Below are 21,568 nucleotides of genomic sequence, written 5' to 3' on the forward strand. Positions count from 1 at the left end.
ATTGTCATCGAAGTTCTCTGTTCAATATTCTATTTGGCAGAAATATTTGATTTTTTGCTAAGCTCATTGAGTAGTAGGATCAGAGAATTTTTATGAAGCAAAAACAAGGCTAAAATTTCAAGTATATTTGTACTTTTAATTCATGGCAAGAAAATTTATTTCACTACTTATTTTCTGAGAAAGTTCTCAAGAAAATATCATGTTTTTGACTTTTCGAGGATCTTGTTTTCTCTCTTGGTTTTCGACTTTAGTAACAGTTTTTTTATACTCATAAATGGAAAACGCTGTCCGTCTGTCGTCATTTTTTTGAAAAATTGGATCATGCTTGGCCAAAAATTTGTACAGGTTTTGAGAGGCCAAGGATGCACCTTCATACAGCAAGACCTTTCATTTAATTATGTTCTATATATAGCGAAAAGAAACGCTGGTCATAGTAAATGGGATAATATTCGCCATGTTAAGGCAGCTAAAGATGGACAGAGAGCTGCCACATTCCAAAGACTTGCTTTTCAGATGAGGACTGCCATAAAAGGTAGAGTAAATTCAAACGGGATAGATAAAACAAACTTTTGAAAAAAATTATGGTAAAATTCTACTTTAGCTACTTTTGGCTATCTTGGTTAGGTTAGGAAAATAAAACTTTCAGGGATGGGTCAACAGGCTAAAATATGGGTAAATTTTTTGTTATTCATATTATTGACTTATGACTAAAGGGTAAAATTCTACTTTAGCTACTTTTGACTATCCTGAAAAGGGGTTGGGTTAGGAAAATAAAACCTTCACGGATGGGTCTACAGGCTAAAGTATGTCCCAGGAAGGTATTTTGAAGTAGGCTACTTAGCCTACCTCCACACCTTCTCCCTATACAGGGCCCTGACCTTTGATGATCTTTGAAAATTTGTGTGTTATAAAAGTGAAACCTTGCAAAATAGATCTTCTGCTTAAATTAAGTGCAACAAAATTGTTTTCATCTTCACAGCTTTGCTCAGTCCAAATTTATAAGTTGAATTGATTGATTTATAATTTGATTGTTAAAGATATGCAAATACATTTCCTAAATTTTGAAAAAAAAGCCTTGATAGGGCCTATGGCTTAATTCTACTCAAATAACAAGAACTATATTGTCAGAACTAAAGCCAAAGAAAAAGAAATAGGTAACTGAAAATTCAAGTAAATGTTGTTTGGTCAAAATTTCAATAGGTCAGCCTGTCAAGCTGGCAAATTTCAGGACCCACTAGAGGGAGAAGGAATGGAGGTAGGTACTTCAAAATACCTTCCCAGGACATACTTTAGCCTGTAGACCCATCCCTGAAAGTTTCATTTCCCTAACCCAACTCCTTTCCAAGATAGCCAAAAGTAGCTAAAGTAGAATTTTACCGCCTTTTTTTATGCTCTTTCTAAATATAATAATCATTTTTGTCAGAAATGAATTTTACCCCCACCCCTATATTTGCACATTAGGGGAGTAGGGGTAAATTTCATTTCTAATATAAATGAGAGGTAAGTTTAAACTTTCCCCTGCCCCTAAAATAATCTCAAGATCATATAACAAGGCCCTTGGGATTGAAGCAACCCCCAGAATCTGGGGGCAAGAGTTGTAAGTTATGCATCAGGGGCATGTAAGTTTTTTTTTGGAAGGGCGGTTGTATAATCTTCAGAGGAAGCTATTTTAATTGGAAATTGAAATTTCTAGTTACCTTTTAAGAGTCAAAGGTGATGGAAGGTGATTAGCCCCCTCCCCAGATACCCTCTTTTCTCCAAACGCATCTTATAAAAATTGTGACATTGCTGTCTTGTTCAAAATAGTCCAAAGGACATGTAACAATGCCTACAGGGTTGATGCAACCCACAAGGTCCCTGGGGCAAAGGTTGTAAGCTGTGGCCTGGGGGCAAATATGGCTTTTATGGAATATATGGTCATATAAAATTTGGATGGGGCACTTGATTGGAAGTTGAAAGTTATAGTGTCCTTTTTAAGAATCAAAAGGGATCTGAGGGCAACAAGTCCCCTGCGCACCCATCATTTCCCAAAACAAACATCCAATTAAAATTTTGAGACATCTAATTTCTTCAACATTGTTGAAAGATCCAGAAAGTATGCCTTTGGGGATGTTAACCCCCAACAGCCCTCAGGGAAAGGGCTGTAAGTTAGAAAATTCGTTAATTGTTTGCATACTAGCATATATTAACAATTTTCCATAAAGATTATTATTACTTTCCAAAAATACAAAGGATATTCAGGTGAGCATTTCAGAGAATATTGAGTGAAGTGTTGAAATAAATAAAAACATATTATGTGTATACATACAGGTTGTCAAAAGGGCTTAATCCAGGGAGAACTGAGTATATCCGTTTTGAACTTTCAGGAAATGATAAGAGAGAATTGACCAAAAAGGTAATATTTGCATACTACTGCTACAACTACCACCACTGCTACTGCTACCACTACAACTATTACTGCTACTACATTTAGAATATCAAGGGGAAATTGAACTAAAACAAAAAACACTATGTGCATGCACATTGTCAAAAGAGCATAGCTTAAGAATAGATTTGGGTATTAAGTTGGAACTTTCAGAGAAGGCTTAAAAAGGAAAGTCAATTGACAAAAAGGTAATATGTGCACGTTACTACTAATATAAACTACCACTACTACTTCTACATTTACTACTCCTACTGCTTCTATGACAATTACTGGTAAGGCTAAGAGCATTAAGATGAAAATTTAAAGAATTATACGAATATAAAGGCTATCAAAAGGATATATTAGCATTGTCATTGTATTAAATTGGAACTTCTAGGGCATGACGATAGGGTTCATAAAAAACGAACAGAAATTAATTAAAAAAATTTTCCACACACAAGTTCTTCAAAGAAAAGTAAAGAACTCCATTAAACCAAAAATGAGCAGAAATAAAGTCAAATAATCTTCTAAGCATAAACTAACTAACATAAATCACCATCAATAGATAAATGGAACCCAAAACGAACAGAAATTACAACAAATAACTCAGTCAAACTCAAAAAGAGCAACAATTATCATGAAGAGGGGTGATGACCCCAAGCCTTCTCAAAGCCAGAACATAATTTACACTTTACTAAAAAAAGGAATGATTGTGGAATGTCAGTTTAATGTACATATACTGATATTTACTATTGAAAGTTTAAATAATTTTTGGTTTATTAAATTCAAAAAAGTGAAAATACTTTTTATGTCTCATGTTTTCAGTAAAGTGCGAATTATGCTCTGGTCTGGAGAAGGCATAGGGGTTGTCAATAATAAAAAAAAAACTGCATACCAGTATAAAATATCTTTTGCATTAAAAATTGGACTCTGGGTTTTTCCCATTTTTCTAAGACGTATATGGTTGTGTAAGATACAACTTAACCAATTTAAAGAGTCATATTTCATTTTTAGTGTCTTTGGTTCTTCAAGTAATCTTAATAGCAAACATCGCCAAAAACAGTCCATTGATATTTGAATTAAAATCAAGTTGTTGGACTGTGATGAAAAAAGTTAAGAGCCATGGCTAATTAGAGAAAAAGGCAAGACCAATAGTCTGAGTGAGACGCAAAGCTGAGATAAGCCTTTTCAGAATTGTATAAAACTGATGTCATTTCATAATGGATCAGCTAGTATATTGCCTTTCTCCCCAAATATTTTGGCTAATAAAGTCTCTGGTTGGTATCAGACCAAATCCATGGGAAATAATTACTTGTACCTCTTAGTACATTATGTTATCTTGCCTGTTATCTCTGTGCATAGCGTAACTCTTTTCAAATTATTTTCTTCAACCTTTATCTTATACTGTTATGATAGCTGAACCCCCAAAAATATGAAAAACAAATTAGTTTAAATAAAAATGTAAAATAAATACTATAGGATATTCTACACAATATATTCTGCCTGTATTTTGGGATATAAGTAGGTCATTCCAGGATTTCTTTGTTTCTTTATCATTTTATTCGTCATAGCTTCTTTTTGGATGCTCAATTCTGGATATGGGGGGGGGGGTAATTTTCCGTGGGAGAATTTTCTGGGGAATGGGCCAATTGCTGTTAATTCAAAGTTGTTTTTAGGCTTTGGGTTGAGTAGAGTCAAACAGAGCTTGATTGAAAAAGGGGTTGAGTTACATGGATTGAGTCAAAGAGGGATTGTGTTCAATGGGAGTTGAGTGAAATGGGGTTCAGTTGCACGGCTTCAGTTAAACAGGACTTTGTTACACAAACACCAATCAATACAGTCGAATTAATTTACTACATAAAGTCAACAAAAAGTTCTGCATAGCTAACTCATCAGGTCTTTCTTTTCGAAACCCTACCGAGAAATATGAAACACGTTATTCTGCTTTGCATGATTTATTATTATTATTTTGTTTTATTATATATAACATTACTACTATTAATTTTTTGCTTTGAATTTCGAGATATATCTTTCTTTTCCAATATTTGACTAAGATATAAAACAACATTTTTACCCATATGTGTCACTAATGTCTAGGAAGGAGGGCGGGGGCATGGGCGTCCATATGGGGGGGCAGGGGGGCTCCCGCCCCCTGGCTGAATGATGCTGCCTTATTTTTATATTTTTGTTCTGACATTTCTATTATATAGCATTAAAAGTGCCAAGTCGATGAGGTTTGCCCCCCCTGGAATTCAGCTTATGGGCGCCCATGGTGGGGGGGGGGGGGTCAAACCAACCATAGTCAGTGAATGGCATATTATTTTCAGAGAATGGAAGTGCTGATCCAAAGGTCAATTCAAAGTTAGCTCAAGTGATAGAAATTGCAAGAAGTTCAAATATGCCTGTTGACAAAATCAATGATGTGTTGAAAAAATCTCTGGTATGTAAGTGCATTTGAAGTAAAATTATTATTTAATTAAATCTTTGAATCTTATTTGTGCCCGAAAAGTGTTTATCATCAGATAAAATTACCCCCCTCCCCCCCCCCAAAAAAAAAACACATAAAACAAGCATTTGGAGGTTCAGCCAAAAACATAGGATATTGATAAGAGAATATGTTGGCACTCTGACACAAATTTAAGAGGAATTCAAAATTCTTTCAAAAAGTATTAGTGTATTAATGCAATGATTTCGCTCCTTACTTTCAGTTTAAAAAACTTGTTTTTTTTATTTAATTTCTGATCGTTTTTTAGTTAATGCAGCTTTTATTTTGGCTCGCCGTCATTGAATAAGTAAATAAAATTTGCATAAAAATTTTACTTTTCTTTTGCTAAATGGCTGTCTCTAAATTTGGTTCTGACGTAATTTACAAATTAACTTACGTAACGAACTTCTATGTTTGTATATTTTTCTTCTGGCAAAAAATACAAAGTTGCAGATTTTTTTCAGATATGAGCTTGAAACCTATGTTATAGGGTTTTCTGATATGCTGAATCTAACGGTGTGATTTTCATTAAAATTGTTTCACTTTTAGGGGATGTTTCCCCCCTCTTTAAAAAATCAGGTAAGTTTTCTCAGGCTCGTAGCCTTTGATGAGTAATACTAAACTTAATAAAATTCATATATTTAGAATCAGCATTATAAGCCCATTCTTTTGATACATTTATTGACATCAAAGTTCCGTTTTTAAAAGTTTTGCTTACTATTGAGCCGTATTGCTTGTTTTTTTTTATTGTTTTTTTTTTTATTATGTATATGTTATTACGTATATGATGGGGTTCTCCCCTTAGTCAATACAACGCTCTTTACGTTAAAAGTTAAAAATTTTTTTAATTAACAAACACCTTAATCACAAAGGCTGTTTAATTGGAATAGATAGCTCTTTGAAAGCACTAAAAAAAACTGTAGCGTAAAGAGCGAGGTATTGACTTGGGGGAGAACCCCCTCATATACGTAATAATTTCTGTTCGTTTTAAGTTTTAATGTTGCTTCTTACTTTCAGTTGAAAAAACTTGTTTTTTTTATTTACTTTCTGATCGTTTTTTAAATAATGCTTGGAAATCTGGCGCCCCCTTCATAGAAATTTCCCTTACCCCAAAGAAACATTCTCCACGTAAAGATTCTCCCGAGTAACCCCCTCCTCCCGCCCCCCGCCCCCCCACCAGAAAAAAATTCTTCCTGAAAATGTCTGTATACTTCCCAATAACCAATACAATATGTAAGCAATGGGCAAAGTTCATAACTTGCAGCCCTTCCCCTGGGAACTGTGGGGGATTAAGTCATCGTGAAAGACATATTTATTAGATTATTGACTATGCTAAACAGAATGGCTATCTCAAAATTTTAAGGAGGGGGCCTAGTTGCCCTCCATTTTTTTTGGTCTCTTAAAAAGGGCACTAGAACTTTTAATTTTCGTTCCAATGAGCCCTCTTACTATATTCTAGGACCACTGGGTCAATACGATTACCCCTGGAAAAAAAAAAAAAACAAATAAACATGCACCCGTGATCTTTCTTCTGGCAAAAAAAGCAAAATTCCATATTTTTGCAGATAGGAGCTTGAAACCTCTACAGTAGGGTTATCTGATACGCTGAATATGATGGTTTGAATTTCATTACAGTTCTATAACTTTTAGGGGGTATTTCCCCCTTTTTTCGAAAATCAATCAAATTTTCTCAGGCGCGTAACTTTTGATGGGTAAGATTAAACTTGATGAAACTTATATATTTGAAATCAGAATTAAAATCTGATTCTTTTGATGTATCTATTGGTACCAAAATTCCGTTTTTTAGAGTTTCGGTTACCATTGAGCCGGGTTGCTCCTTACTTACAGTTCGTTACCACAAACTGTTTGAACATACCTAGTTAAAGAAAAGTTGAATGTATACAATTATGTCTATTGGGCTCTTTTGTGAAAATTATTGCCCTTGGAAAAAAGACTTGCCCTTATTAATGTTAAATGCTTTTGCAATGAATCTGTAATGTAAATCAATTGTGATTGAAGTATTAGTTGTATACCATATCTTGCATTGAGTGTTGAATTATTCCCTTTGTTAAATTTTAATACCAAGCCTGTATAACTTCGTTTCCTATTTTTTATGTAAAAGTTTCTTTCTGCAGATGTGTAAAAATATTTTGTTGCATTCAACTTGGAAAAGAGATTTATGGAGAATTATTTTCTAGAATAATTACTTGGCTTCGGGCAGCAAAATAACTTCCAGATAGAAATACCTTAAACTCACTGAAAAAATGCTGAAGTATTGAAAATTTGTTTTAAAATATTAGCCTAAGTATTGTTTTCCCTCTTTATTTGCTATTGCAAATTTTAAGTCCAATACCATTTGGGTAATGCTTCCAGTTTCAGAAATACACTCTTTCAGAGTGTTCTATTTCTAGAACATGTTCATGAGTCAAGAATATAGATTGGTGTTGATGAGCACTCCAACGCACCCACCATTCCTATATTACTACGCTGTGATACAGGAAGGTATTTCACGTTTGTAGCTTTCGAGTTTTCCCACCTTTTTGACATATTTTTCTATAAAGAAGCAATTAACTGTCATATCTAAATTTCTCTAAAAGAGACGGTTGCAGCCAGGTGCAGGAGGGGGAGGGTGTCAAATCCATCCCAAAATCTTAGGAGTTTTTTTGTAGTTTTTATTCCAATTCCACTGTTATAAGTTGCCACCTCTCCATTTTCCAAATGGATTTTCGTTCATGAAATATTTCTGAAGTTTAAGTTATCTCTAATTCTCTAATGAAGTTTAGGTAATCTCTAATTCACATTGATGATGTAAAACCTGAATGAAATGAGCTTCAAAACCAGGGACTTTGGCGTGTTTCATCATAAATGCCTATAATACATACTTGAATTCACCTTTTCGAGCTAATTTGTTAACAAAGATATATTAATTGTTAGCACTCTTCCTGAATGAAATGGGTTTGAAAGAGAGAAAAAGACGGTTGGCCACTGGGAATTAATATTTTCGACTGTTATGAGGATTTTAGACTAATGGGCAGCACTGGTTAGAAACAAAGGAGCCTACTCATGGACAGAAGATTCTGGAAGAAATTAAATGATGAATACGGAGGATCTTTAGCTGCTTGTATATATTTTGAGTATAAGTAAGAAGTCTTTTCAGATTTTATATTTTATTGACCCAATTAATAAGATTAGTGGATTAGAAACAGAAATAGTCCATTAGTGGTTAGTAACTCTTTCTATTTCTAGGGTGCGAAAGATGATTTAAAACAGCACATAGTCGAGATTAAAGCTGGAAATGTACAAATTCTGGTGGAACTTCTTACAAGTCGATTTATTCATGCCAGAAGTCTTATAAACTCGGTTATAAAGAAATTTGGGTAAGAAACTTTTGACCTTCATTCCAGATTGGCCTACGAAATTTAGTGTTCAGTTTTAGAGAAAACCAAGTAAAAAACATTTTGAAGGGGGTTTCAAGATTTCAATAGCAATTGATCAATGTTTTATCATCAGTTATAACATTTTTACGGTTTTAGGGATTCCTCAAGCATTACAGTAGCTTTTTAAACGAGGATACGGCATACCTATGGTTCAGAGAGCCCTTTATAATGCAATGAAAACGGTTCACTTCGACTCTGAGATCTTCATATGGTGATCGCTCATGGTGCTTTAATGTTTTTCTTTCCCAAGCAAAATATTGTTGATGCCGAAAAATTTTTTCTATTAATTTAGCCTATTGTGATGCAGGTCATGCAGCCACATTAGTATGTAGAAGAGAGGAGGGGATGGAATTTGCTTGTCTGAAAATAAGTTTTTCAAAAATTCTTGGACAAAATGGCCTAGATCTCGCCCTAAAAATTTTTTTAAAAACACTAGATGTGGGGAAATGGGCTATTTGTGAAAAATGTGTAAATATTATGAACATAGAGTGCATTGTTTCGCGAAGAAGGATCATACCCTGCTTTTGTCAAAATGTCAGAATCTCCCTGTTCAACCCTTTGTATGCTTATGCTCTTACATTTAGTGACATTGTATATTTTTTGGCCACTTTTCAAGTGTATAGTTATAGTCCCCAGAGAATTTGGATAGGTGGGCTCAAGGAACCGAGAAGACTTTTTAAAGTTTGTTTTGCACATTCTTAGTGGTAATGACTTACGAAAAATTGAGTTTTAATAAGTAAAAGATCATCTTTGAGGATAGGGGAAGGTCCAGGGTTGTGACCTCCGTCCATCCCACCTAGGCAAAAAATGAAGTAACGAACTAGTTCTCTGACCTGCACAAGCCACACGTCCCTCTTCAGGTGGTGAATGCGAATAGCTTTGAAATTTAAATCACCACCCCTTAAGGTAAAAATTTATTTGGTGATAATAAGCTAACAAGTAGGTTATAGCTGCATTTCAAGAAGAAACATCATTATATGTTAAGAATATGAATTTCAAAGATGGACCGTTCCAAAAATTTACTATCTTTTGAATTTTTGGGCTTGAAATACCCAGAATGAAGTTCCAAGCTGGTAGAATGAAGCACAAGCTGTTACGCTTAGAAAAGTTTAAGTCAGTGGGAACAACGGGACTCTGACTCCAACCAGTGAAAGACCCATTCAACTGATGAAAACTTTGACTTCTGAAACGGTAGTCTAGATAAATGCTCAACTATTTATGTTGAATATTTAAGTACTGATATTTAAAATCAGGAGTCGAGTTTTACGTCTAAAATTTAGGAATGAAAATTACGGTCGGCATCATACCTTCAGAACTCCGATCTCAGAAAGGAATTTGCTCTTCTAAGATTCCAGGATTATTAATGGAGTAAAAAATGTTAGTTTCATGAGTTGTAGTTGGGGTCATTTACGGCCTTAGAGCCCTCACGGGATGCATCTATTCATTAAAAAAAATTGACTTATGAAAGCCTTTGTTTAATTCAGTATACAGATGAATTAAAGAGAGATCGAGGTTCTCACTCAGGCACTGCATAACCAAACTTTGGAATGTGCATGGGTCGGGTCTTAATATTAGTCTTTCTGTTGGTACACTGCGGGGTCATTTAAAAAATCTTTTACTAACCCTTTGATCATTTTATTTAATTTCATTTTTTTTAATTTTTTTTTTAATTCAGTTATGGTCTTCCCGCTGGCACATTCTATTGGTAGGGTTTCCCCACGGCTTCACTTCACTATTTTTGGTGTTTTGTTTTAGTTTGTTCTCCATTTGGCTGCTGGCTTTGGGTGATGCTTGGTAAGTCATACATTTTTCTTTTCTTTCATTTATTTACAAAAGAGTATGATTATGTACAAATACAGTTAAATATTATGTTTTTGTTGTTTTTATTTGTTATTGGTTGCCTGGTAATACAAGCTAGACTCTCAGCCGGGCATACCCATATTGTAGTTGTATTTAGTTTATAAATAAAAGAACCTGAACCTGATGATTCAGTGAAAATAATTAGAAAAAAACAACAAATATTCAGGTACTCTTTGCAGAACCAAAACCAATCAAATATTTTTTTTGAAACATTTTTATCATTAAAAGAAGGTAAAGAACCCTAAGGAGCAGAGTTCTTCAAAATTTCAAAGAAAAAATTTTAATAATTGTTCAACACCAAAGAAAGAAATCTTATGTATTTTTATAGATTGAACAACTGCTGAAGGTAGTATGACCGAAAAAATATCCTTCTTTAGCTATTATGCATGAGTTTGCTGAGTGGATTTTATCAATTTTATCCATTTCATATTGAATTCGTACATTTGTAATTATATTTATTGCTTCAAATTTATAGGGCCAGGCAGGCTGACGCTGGTTTCTGCTTACGGAACTTCAACTTAAGAGGGATAATAATAACCAAAGCACTGTCGTCACAAAGCTATGAAAAGGCTGAAGAGGATGCAATTGAAGGTGGAGCAGAAGAAGTTATTGAAGAAAATAATGAAGAGGGAAGGGAGTTCAAGGTATATTCTATAGATAAAAGACCTACTAGATGCATTTTCAGTGTGGCCACATTAAGATGCTATTTAATGTAGCATTTATGTATATATTTTAAAGAACCGAAGACAGTAAAATTGAAATCTGATTATTTTAATAGGTTAAGTGGAAACTTACCCACCATATAAACATATCTTAAAAAACTATATCTTAGCCCAAAAAAAGAAAAGTAGGTTGAAAGGGGTCTAAATGAGAGGAAATAGGTTCCAGTATACCTGTGCTCTCAAAACTTTACCATATCTTGCAATTTGTTTCCGATTCTCAGAGGATGTTCAAAGTAAGTAAATTATTTGAGTTCATTAGCCAGTGAACTAAAATCGAGGACATTTAGTTATTTTAACTTATTGGTGTTCTATCAAATAGCAACGACTTTCAAGTGTACATTATGATAAATTATACCTTCAGCGATTTTATTCATTTTTTGCTCTGCTGATAAAAATTGCTGGGTGTACGAACAGATAATTTAAATGACTGTCTGTGGTTTTCTATTCCACTTTCTTGGAAAATTAGCCCTGTTTCCATATTTGTTTCAACTCTTCTCTAATTGAAAAATCCTTCTGTTATGGCGGATATCGCAGAAATACATTATAAATTGCCTATTTGTCATATGTATACTTCTTTCAAAATACCCTCTCTCTAATGTAAGTTCCTATATACAGGCCTGATGATTGTTCTTACGCTGATAATAATTCGTTGATCTTTCAGGAATAACATCTCTTCATAACTTGCAGAATATATTCGTTTATTTCATGCAAATAATTCTAGGTTCACATAAGGTTGGCCCTTAAGAAGTAGAGACGACCATAGAGTTTACTCTGAGGAATTCGAAAATAGAAAGTAATTATAACGAAAACCGCTTCAATTCAAAAGAGTAAGCTACATAATGGAACTCTTGTATAACGCAGTGAATTCACATTTTACTACTAAATAGCGAAAAAGAAGGAAAAAACGAGGATAATTCCAGCGAGCGAAAAAATAAGAATAGACTCGGTCATATGCTCCCTGTTGGCTTGTCGTAAATAATTGTCGGAAGACCACACTGGTGAAGAGTGACAAAATGCAAAATTTTGTAAAGGAGAAAAAACGAGGTTAATTCCAGCCAGTGAAAACACAGTTTTTTTTCACTGGCTGGAATTGTCCTTGTTTTTTCTTCGTTACACAATTCGCATTGTGTCATGCTTCACCAGAAAAATTTTAGGAATTACCTATTAAGGAATTACTAGCCTGAAAAATGGCAAACCTATATGTAATAACTAGACGTAAACAATGACAAGCTTGTATTACCTGGAGCCCTTGCCCCAAGGGCTTTGGGGCATGTCATCCCCGGTGGCATGTTTGTTTGACTTTTCAACCATTTTAAACAAAATAGCTATCTCAAAATTTTAATCAGATGTCTTTGGGGCAAGAGCAGCTAAAAGAGGCGTGAGAAGGGGACTGGTTGCACTCCAATCAGTTTTGACTCTTAAAAATGGTACTAGAACTATTAATTTTCAGTTGAATGAGCCCCTCCGAAGTTTCTACGACAACTTCTTCCATATTAAGTGGTCTGGGAAAAAAAAATGAAAAAGACAAGGAAATAATACATAGAGCCCACTTGGATCTTTACTTAGCCGGCGCTAATACGCTGCCTATTATTAGTTACTGATAGAAACATGCCAATTCATTTTTCTAAATATCTATTTTTGCATCTAAACAAAAAATTTGGTATATTTTTAACTTCTTCTCCTTTCTGACAGGTGCGGGGGGGGGTGCCACCTGCCAGCACTCATGGAAAAAATCCCCTCAAAAAAAGAGGTGTTCGAAGAATAGTCTTAAGTCTCGATGTATATTATAATGTACAAATAATAAACTTTAATGCAAGAATCTTTGTTTGAAGTAGGGGTTGATACTATTGCTCTCGGCATGAAATTCATTAATTTCTTTTTTAGACAATTTTTAAAACAAAATTTGTGAGCTTTTCTCATCAGTAAGATAGTCTATAGTATCTTCTGGTATATCAGTTTGATTAACTCAGTCCTCAAATAACTGATATTTCGTGATGACACATTTGATGAGTGATGCGATCGCACAAGTATGTTGGCTGATGCATAAAAAAAAACTTAAAAAAAATTGACAATGTCCTTAACATGGTTCTACATTTAAGACATTATTTCATATGCTTGGGACTACCAATCTATTTTTTATGTCCCTCAAACCGTCTGAGGCAGTGAGTGGCGAGTAAAGTGTTACCCTCGACCATAGCAGGTGAAACTAAACAAGCGAATGTTGATGATAAGTTATTCATTCACAGAATCTAATTTTATTCTGATTCTTGAACGAAGGTCTTTTGTTTTCCCTTTCCTTAGCTTCTTTCTGTGCTTTGCTTTTTCATTCGATTTTTTTTAACTTCTTTTTTTTAAGAGCATTAAAAAAATTGAATTTAAAAACGGGTTAAAAATGAAGAAAAGTTAATGAAGCATAGAGGATCGGGGCGTCCCGAGCCTCTTTTCATTGGGGGGGGGGAGGGGGCGAACTTTGTAGATTTTACCGAACCGCTACCTGATTTTTACCGAATTCAAAAAAAAGAAGAAGACTGATCTTTAAATATACTTTAACATGTAGAGATCACATAATATGTATAAGATTATAATTAGATAGAAATTTGCCAAGATTTCATTCCTTTCTACTTTTGAACTATCTGAAACAAGTCACACTGGTCCAAAAAATCAAAATCAAATAAAAAATCTAAAAAACTCGTAAAAAAAATCCGTAACCAGGATTTTGTTGGAGGGGTTTAGGTTGAGGAGTACAAAAGAAACTTTAAAAATGATTCTCCGTGGGGGGATATTTTTTGCGGTGGGGCATTTTTTCGGGGGGGGGGGGGTAACCGGCAGCCACCAATGGATCATTGGCGGCAGCTTTAAATTTCTATGATGCATTGATGATCTAATAAATTGTAATATACTTGGACAAGAGTATTCTCCGAATTGATTGCTAAAATTTTAGCTACGAATGTTTTTTACCTGATATTGACAAATGTAATGATGCGAAGTAAATTGGTATTAGCAAATATGAGAAGTGATGAACCGTTCAAAAGAGCGAGGAATGGTGAAAAATGGATGGAGATGGAATACTTTAGAAACAAAGTTCTGGAAACTACGACAGAGAATTATGGAGAGTAGGTGGCGCAGAACGCATGATTTTAAATACCTAACCTTACCCCTAACACCCTCTATATATTAAATATATAATAAAATGCACATACATCATAGTTTTTCTCGCTCAAAATAAGCAAATCGTAACCAATCCCAGAGAGGCAGACCGGTTTCTGTCAGATCTTACATAGCGTAATTCTTGATTGTGTTCTGTTTAACAGACAAGTACTAAATCATATTTAGAATTTCTGAAAAAACTTATACTTCCCTCCTAAGTTAATAGAGAATTTCCAGCAGAAACCTCAAAATATCTGGTCAGGCATGTTTGCAAAAATTAAATGACTTTAAGAAATGAGGACTTTGGTTAAAGAGTCTCAATCTCAGTATGATTGACTTATTTGTTTCATCTTTAAAAATATAGAGGAAAATGGTCATCATTTAAAGGATTTTTGTTCCATGGCCTAATGACTTTCATAAAATATCATTGCTTAATTGGTTGAAGCTTTTGTGCAAAATGCAAGATTTCACTTTTGCGGAATTTTTTTTTGTAATATTGCATTTTGGATTCTCTGCCATTTTATCCATTAGTCTGCAATTCTCCGCTAACCTTCTCAGTTGGATTTCTGACTAATAACCAAACTACATAGTTAAGTAATGAATGCGAACCAGCTGAAATTATCGAATCTTAAGGGGAAGTACTAAACCAATGCAATTCAGTACCGGGATGGGCCTAATGCTTGAATTCTACAAGTTTGGCTACGCTACAGGTCAGATAGAAGCCCATAAAAAACTTTGACAGATTTAGTGACAGACCAGGACAAGTAGAACAACCGAATTTGGTTGCTTTTAAACTACCTACAAGAACAAAATTTGCGAATGTTTAATGAACGGCAATATGAGTCCAATGGATTGTAATGAACATGTCAAATTGCCCGATTTGAAAATGAGCGGAACTAGCTGGGTAGAAACTAATAAGTTCACCAAATTCGTTCTATAATAGCGAAACGGAACCAAATGAACTCCTTAAATTACCGAATTTACAAATAGGTGGAATTAGTGCGATAGAACTGCCGAATCCACCAAAATCGGTAATGTATAGAAGCCAAATGAACTTGTCAAACTACCAAATTTGTAAATGAGTGGTACTACTACGATACAACTATCAAATTCATTGAACTTGATAACGATTAGGAACCAAATAAACATGTTATGTCACCAAATTTTCAATTATGCAGAACTAGTGAGATAAAACCACCGAATTTGCACAAATTGGGTAGAGAATGGGAATCAAATATATACGTTAAATCATGCTATATGGAAATAGACAGAGAAGAAATATTAGAAATGGGTATCGGAGTTTCGCCACGATGCCTGTTTCTGCTGAAATTTTCGGCCTCGGCGTAAATTTTACCGAGTACCAAAAAAGTTGGAAGGTGGGTGCGCCCCCCCGGATGAAGATCTGTTAATGTTGTCCTTATCAAGACAACGTGGAAAGTTAATTCATTACATTTTATGCTTAACTAGAAAAAATAAACATTTATAGGTCGTTTCATTGTTTACCAAAAAACTAAAATACATCTTGAATATTCGTTTCTTGCTACTTCGTATGGAAGCAGTTGTCATAGAAACTTTGTAAGAGACTCATTTGATTAGAAATTGAAAGTTTCTGTGCCTTTTTTAAGAGTCAAAAGTGATTAGAGGGTAACCTTCCCCTCACCCTTTAATTGTTTCTTTGTCCATTTCCTTTTTTTCTGTAATCTTGGCTATTATGGTGATTTTTTTTTTCGTTCTTTTTGTGACAAATAAAAACACATAGCTCGAAATAAATATTGTTTTCGGGAAATACATTCTAAGACCACACTGGCTATACATGACGCATGAAACCAAGAGAGGAAAGGATATAATAAATAAAAAAATATGATCAAATAGGTGAGAAAATGAGGATTTTGTCAGCCAGTGGCAAAATACAAATATTTCGACAAGGACCTCTGCCCAGTTATCTTCAGTGCTCGAAAAAAAAAAAAAAAAAAAAAAAAAAAAAAAAAAAGGCCTTTTCGAAGTGAACTTTGCGAATGTTTAAATTTGAAAAATTTACGAATGTTTGAAAATTTGCGAATGTTTGAAAATTTGCGAATGTTTAATGAATGGCAATATGAGTCCAATGGATTGTAATGAACATGTCAAATTACCCGATTTGAAAATGAGCGGAACTAGCTGGGTAGAAACTAATAAGTTCACCAAATTCGTTCTATAATAGCGAAACGGAACCAAATGAACTCCTTAAATTACCGAATTTACAAATAGGTGGAATTAGTGCGATAGAACTGCCGAATCCACCAAAATCGGTAATGTATAGAAGCCAAATGAACTTGTCAAACTACCAAATTTGTAAATGAGTGGAACTACTACGATACAACTATCAAATTCATCGAACTTGATAACGATTAGGAACCAAATAAACATGTTATATCACCAAATTTTCAATTATGCAGAACTAGTGAGATAAAACCACCGAATTTGCACAAATTGGGTAGAGAATGGGAATCAAATATATACGTTAAATCCTGCTATATGGAAATAGACGGAGAAGAAATATTAGAAATGGGTATCGGGGTTTCGCCACGATGCCTGTTTCTGCTGAAATTTTCGGCCTAGGCGTAAATTTTACCGAGTACCAAAAAAGTTGGAAGGTGGGTGCCCCCCCCCCTCCCCCACCCTCGGGACGCCCCGGATGAAGATCTGTTAATGTTGTCCTTATCAAGACTACGTGGAAAGTTAATTCATTACATTTTATGCTTAACTAGAAAAAATAAACATTTATAGGTCGTTTCATTGTTTACCAAAAAACTAAAATACATCTTGAATATTCGTTTCTTGCTACTTCGTATGGAAGCAGTTGTCATAGAAACTTTGTAAGAGACTCATTTGATTAGAAATTGAAAGTTCCTGTGCCTTTTTTAAGAGTCAAAAGTGATTAGAGGGTAACCTTCCCCTCACCCTTTAATTGTTTCTTTGTCCATTTCCTTTTTTTCTGTAATCTTGGTTGTTATGGTGATTTTTTTTTTCGTTCCTTTTGTGACAAATAAAAACACATAGCTCGAAATAAATATTGTTTTCGGGAAATACATTCCAAGACCACACTGGCTATACATGACGCATGAAACCAAGAGAGGAAAGGATATAATAAATGAAAAAATATGATCAAATAGGTGAGAAAATGAGGATTTTGTCAGCCAGTGGCAAAATACAAATATTTCGACAAGGACCTCTGCCCAGTTATCTTCAGTGCTCAAAAAAAAAAAAAAAAAAAAAAAAAAAAAAAAAAAAAAACCTTTTCGAAGTAAACTTGACAAGAAGAGAAAAAAATCTTTTTTTAAGATTTGCATGTTTTTTTTAACACAATTTAAAAAATCTGAAACTGTATTGGTCAAATGCTCCCCGTAAGCTTGACGTAAATACATTCTAAGACCACACTGGTTATACATGACGTATGAAACCAAGAGAGAAAGGATATAATAAATCAGAGAGGAAAGGATATAGTAAAGTCGTCTTCAGTGCTCAAAAAAGAAAAAAAATCTAACCTTTCGAAGTGAATTTAACAAGAAGAGGAAAGATCAAACAGAAAAGAGAAAAAGATTCTCTTCTTGTCAAGTTCACTTCGAAAGGTTAGATTTTGCTGTTTTTTTTTTTTATAACTGAAGACGACTTGGCGGAGGTCCTTGTCGAAATATTTGCTTGTTCATCGTCTTCACATTTTACCACTGGCTGACAAAATCCTCATTTTCTCACCTATTTGATGTTATTTTTTCTTTTACTATATCCTTTCCTCTCTTGATATCATACGTTTTCAGTAAAGCGCAAATGATATTCTGGACTTTAGAAGGCGTAGGGGACGTAAGCCCTACTCTTCAGTGGTAACATTTTGACAACTTGGATGTATATGGTGTCTTTTGATTTAGCTAAACACCCCCTCGACATTCCCTGAAAGTTTCAAATAAATACCATTAGCCGTTCCTGAGATATTACAGATACGCCCTTTTGACAACCAGGATGGAAATAGCGTCTTTTGATTAAGTTTAACGTCCCCCTCAATATTCTCTGAAAATTTAACTTAATAACCTTGGCTATTTTTGCAGTACAACACCCCTCTCAAATTTTAAACCTAATACCTTTAGTAGTTCCTAAGGTATTTCAGATACGCCCTTTTTGACAACCTGGATACATATAGTGTCTTTTGATCTAGTTCAACATCCCCCTCAACTTTTCCCAAAATTCTCAACTTAATAACCTTAGCCATTCCTGAGAAATTGCCGATGAGCCCTTTTGGCAACCTGAATGCACTTAATTTTTTTATTTAATGTTGCAGTTCCTGTTGCAGTCGAAAGTAGTCTTAGTTGTATCCAGAAGTAGTTACAATAGCAGTCATAAGTGGTAGCAGTTTCTAGTTAATACCCTTAGTCGTTCCTAAGATATTGCAGATACGTCCTTGTGTCTTGTATCACACGGAGGAAAATACCTTTGGCTTTTCCTTAGCTGGGTATAGCAAAGAACGAGCCCCAGGGAATAAGGCAACTGGGTCCCTCAAGAATGACATTATCTTTTATGTGAAGAAATAGTTTTTGGCTAAGGATATATTTTACTTTTAATGTTATGTTTTGGCACTTAAAAACCACTTAAATATAGGAAATTGCTTTCAAGTCAAATTTTGACTTGAAAGCAAAGTTTGACTTGAAGCTTGTGCCTTTTTAAAGTAATAATGGGGATAATGACACACATATTCCGTTTTCATTCATTTTTAGCCGCAAGTCATGTATTGTAAGATGTTAGCGTGTTTTCTATCATAAGATATGCATAAAAAAAAAAAAAAAACAACTGTGAATGGGGAAAAACTGTGAATCGTCACTACAAAGATTATACCTTCTTCTCGTGTTCATCAATTATTGTAAAGCTCGTACAGTTAAGCTCATGCAAAAAAAGTCAAATTTTACGTTAGAAATAAACAATGTTTACCTAAAGCAATAGCAATTCGGTTCTCCCTTATTTGCATTAAACTATAACATATGGTCTAAGATGTGTTTTATAACGAGTATTTTGGAACTAATGTAGATCGGCACGAGATAAAAGAATTTGAGCCGGATTTTAAAGCTAGGATATATTTCTAAAGAATCAATGTGTTTCAATACATTTTTCCTATATCCCTAATTGGGCTATATAACCAATACTTTTTGTTTCTTTAGCCTTCAATAATATCGCTATAATTTCGTGCTCTGGGCGACGAGAATCGTTTGGCGCCAAAATCTAAAAAAATGTATCTCGTTTGCATCTCAGAGATAGAAGGTGTCCGAAGCTTGAAGTATACATATGCACTTTTCATTCTTTTGAAAAGTCATGACTAATATCTGACGCTGGTCTTCAGTGATTTTCATCGGGTCTGTGATGAAACTAGACTCTTGTCCACCCGTAACATCAAACTAATAGATGGACAGATTATTTTATTGAATATTTCAGAGAAGTTTGTCTTTATACATAATTCTTCGTTTAGAATATCGAACAGTAATGTACTTTAGTTGTGTTATATTCATTGATAATTGAAATTATGTGTAACTGCTCATCAGAGGCAGAACTTCTATCTTGTTACTGCAAATGTATTATTCAATAATAGTCGTGATGATTTCCGATTGTATTATTGCAAATGTATTATTCAATAATAGTCGTGATGATTTCCGATTCAAAGATAGCAACATGATCTCTCCTTCACGGTAGCGGAAACCAAGTCCGGTGCCTGGTTCTAGAAGCTACAATGCCGTCCCCTGAGAAAACAATTACCAAAGGAGCTCCACTCTATAGAGCAAAGGTTTCTTGTGAGCTTTGCTCTATTCAACAATAGTTAGATCAACTCTAGCTCATTTCACTTACTTTATATTTTACTCTTACGTTTCAAATTTCAAGAACATGGGTGTAGTGTATTTCTTCCTACAGATGTACAGATAGACGTTCATATACAGTATTTAAACTGGATATTGCAAGTAATAATCCAAAATTCCTTTTCTTTTTTTTTTTAGTTTTTGACGAGTCCTAACGATTTTTCAAAAGTGAAAGACCATTTGATCTCCAATGGTTATGAAGTTACCTATGGGAGTATAGAATATGTACCAGTAGATAAAGTAGAATTAAATGAAGATGAGATGGAAACACTGTCAAATTTAGTCAAGAAAATTGAAGCATCTGAAGATGTAAACAAGGTTTATGATAATGTTAAGTAATTTAAACAGAATAAATTCAGAAATTGTATTAAATGGAAGTAACTTTTTGTTTCTGTGCATTTTCAACTTTCTTACTTCACAGCAATCAACACAATAAGGTACATATCTCTTTGAGGGATTGGCTTAGAGATCTGTCTTTTCTCCCACAGGAATAAAGAATATTAGCTTTCAGAAATTACAACTCCACTCGCGCTATTATAACAATTATTCAGAATTCTTGTAAAAACTGAAGATAAGTTCAAGAACTACCTTGCCCTTATGTTTGACCCTTCCTTGAATATGCTTGTTCTGAGCGGCACCCGTGTTTTACCAGAGATCATACGTCTAAGACTGAAATTATTCAAAAAAAGGGTTTGAGAAACTCCTCTTGGTATTCATTTACTTCTTTAGGACGGTAATTAAATCAGCTTTATTAGACTTCCTTGGAAACAAGACGAGTCAAAATTACTATATCCTTTGATTGCGTAGTGCAGTGGTTCTCAAACTTATTTAGACACTGTGCCCCTTTTTACCCACAATACATTTTAGGTACCCCTTCTCAGTTACCGGTTTTAGCAAACTATAGCTAAAATATAAATAAAATTACCAGCTCTAGAGTTAAAGGGTTGTTTTATTTTTTTGTTGGCCAGCCGCGTACCCCCTAAAAATTAATGCGTACCCCCAAGGGGTACGCGTACCACAGTTTGAGAATCACTGGCGTAGTGGATAGATCTCTGCTTGGCCATACGGAGCCTGGGGTTTGATGACAACTAACGATAGGTTGGGCGACAGGCTTGCTACCTATAACTGTAAAAAGACCCAACGACTGAATCATAGAGAATTGTTGACACCCTATCTGCCATCCATGGTTCTGATTGTGGCAAAGTGGTTTTATGGTTGTTGGGCGAAGTTGTTGTAAATACCTTTATTTCTCCCTTTATATGGGAGATAAACTATGACCCTAAGGTAATTAAACTTTGGTAGCGTGCCTTAGGCTATGACCTACCTAATGAGGCGTACCAGATGCGTATATTCGAGGGACTAAATGTAGACTGTGGAGAGGTTAGCTATAATACAATACTTTTATTCAGATAACATATACTAGTACAAGGATTGATAATAGATAAATATTCTGCTGGGACTGGTTGTCCCAGGAAGACCTCAAGTATCATAAATCTACAATAATATATAATACAATAGGATACTTAGATACTTACAATGATCCGACAATATTCCAAGGTATTTCTAAATCAACGGACCAGAGGTCAGTCCGGCATAAGATGAGTTATTATCTGCCCCTTCCCATAAAATGTATCTTTTATACATTC

General features: G+C 34.5%; 1 protein-coding gene across 1 annotated transcript; it reads left to right on the forward strand.

Moving 5' to 3' along the window:
* Nucleotides 1-300: 300 nt before the first annotated feature.
* LOC148941449 (uncharacterized) lies at nucleotides 301-20,310 on the forward strand. The gene is made up of 5 exons (XM_089104700.1): nucleotides 301-532; nucleotides 4,732-4,844; nucleotides 8,136-8,266; nucleotides 10,662-10,830; nucleotides 20,061-20,310. The coding sequence occupies exons 1-5, from the start codon at nucleotides 322-324 to the stop codon at nucleotides 20,259-20,261; spliced, it is 825 nt and encodes a 274-aa protein (XP_088960826.1). The 5' UTR covers nucleotides 301-321; the 3' UTR covers nucleotides 20,262-20,310.
* The last annotated feature ends 1,258 nt before the right edge of the window (nucleotides 20,311-21,568 follow it).

The sequence above is a fragment of the Artemia sp. Qi Xiang Cuo genome, chromosome 18 (genome assembly GCF_049724085.1).
Source record: "Artemia sp. Qi Xiang Cuo chromosome 18, ASM4972408v1, whole genome shotgun sequence".
Lineage (NCBI taxonomy): Eukaryota > Metazoa > Arthropoda > Branchiopoda > Anostraca > Artemiidae > Artemia > Artemia sp. Qi Xiang Cuo.

Excerpts from the sequence above, each read along its gene's own strand:
- LOC148941449 (XM_089104700.1), top strand. The coding sequence starts at position 322 with ATGCTTGGCCAAAAATTTGTACAGGTTTTGAGAGGCCAAGGATGCACC. Across the intron at positions 533-4,731 it reads GATGAGGACTGCCATAAAAG|AGAATGGAAGTGCTGATCCA; the intron begins GTAGAGTAAATT and ends TATTATTTTCAG. Across the intron at positions 4,845-8,135 it reads ATGTGTTGAAAAAATCTCTG|GGTGCGAAAGATGATTTAAA; the intron begins GTATGTAAGTGC and ends TTCTATTTCTAG.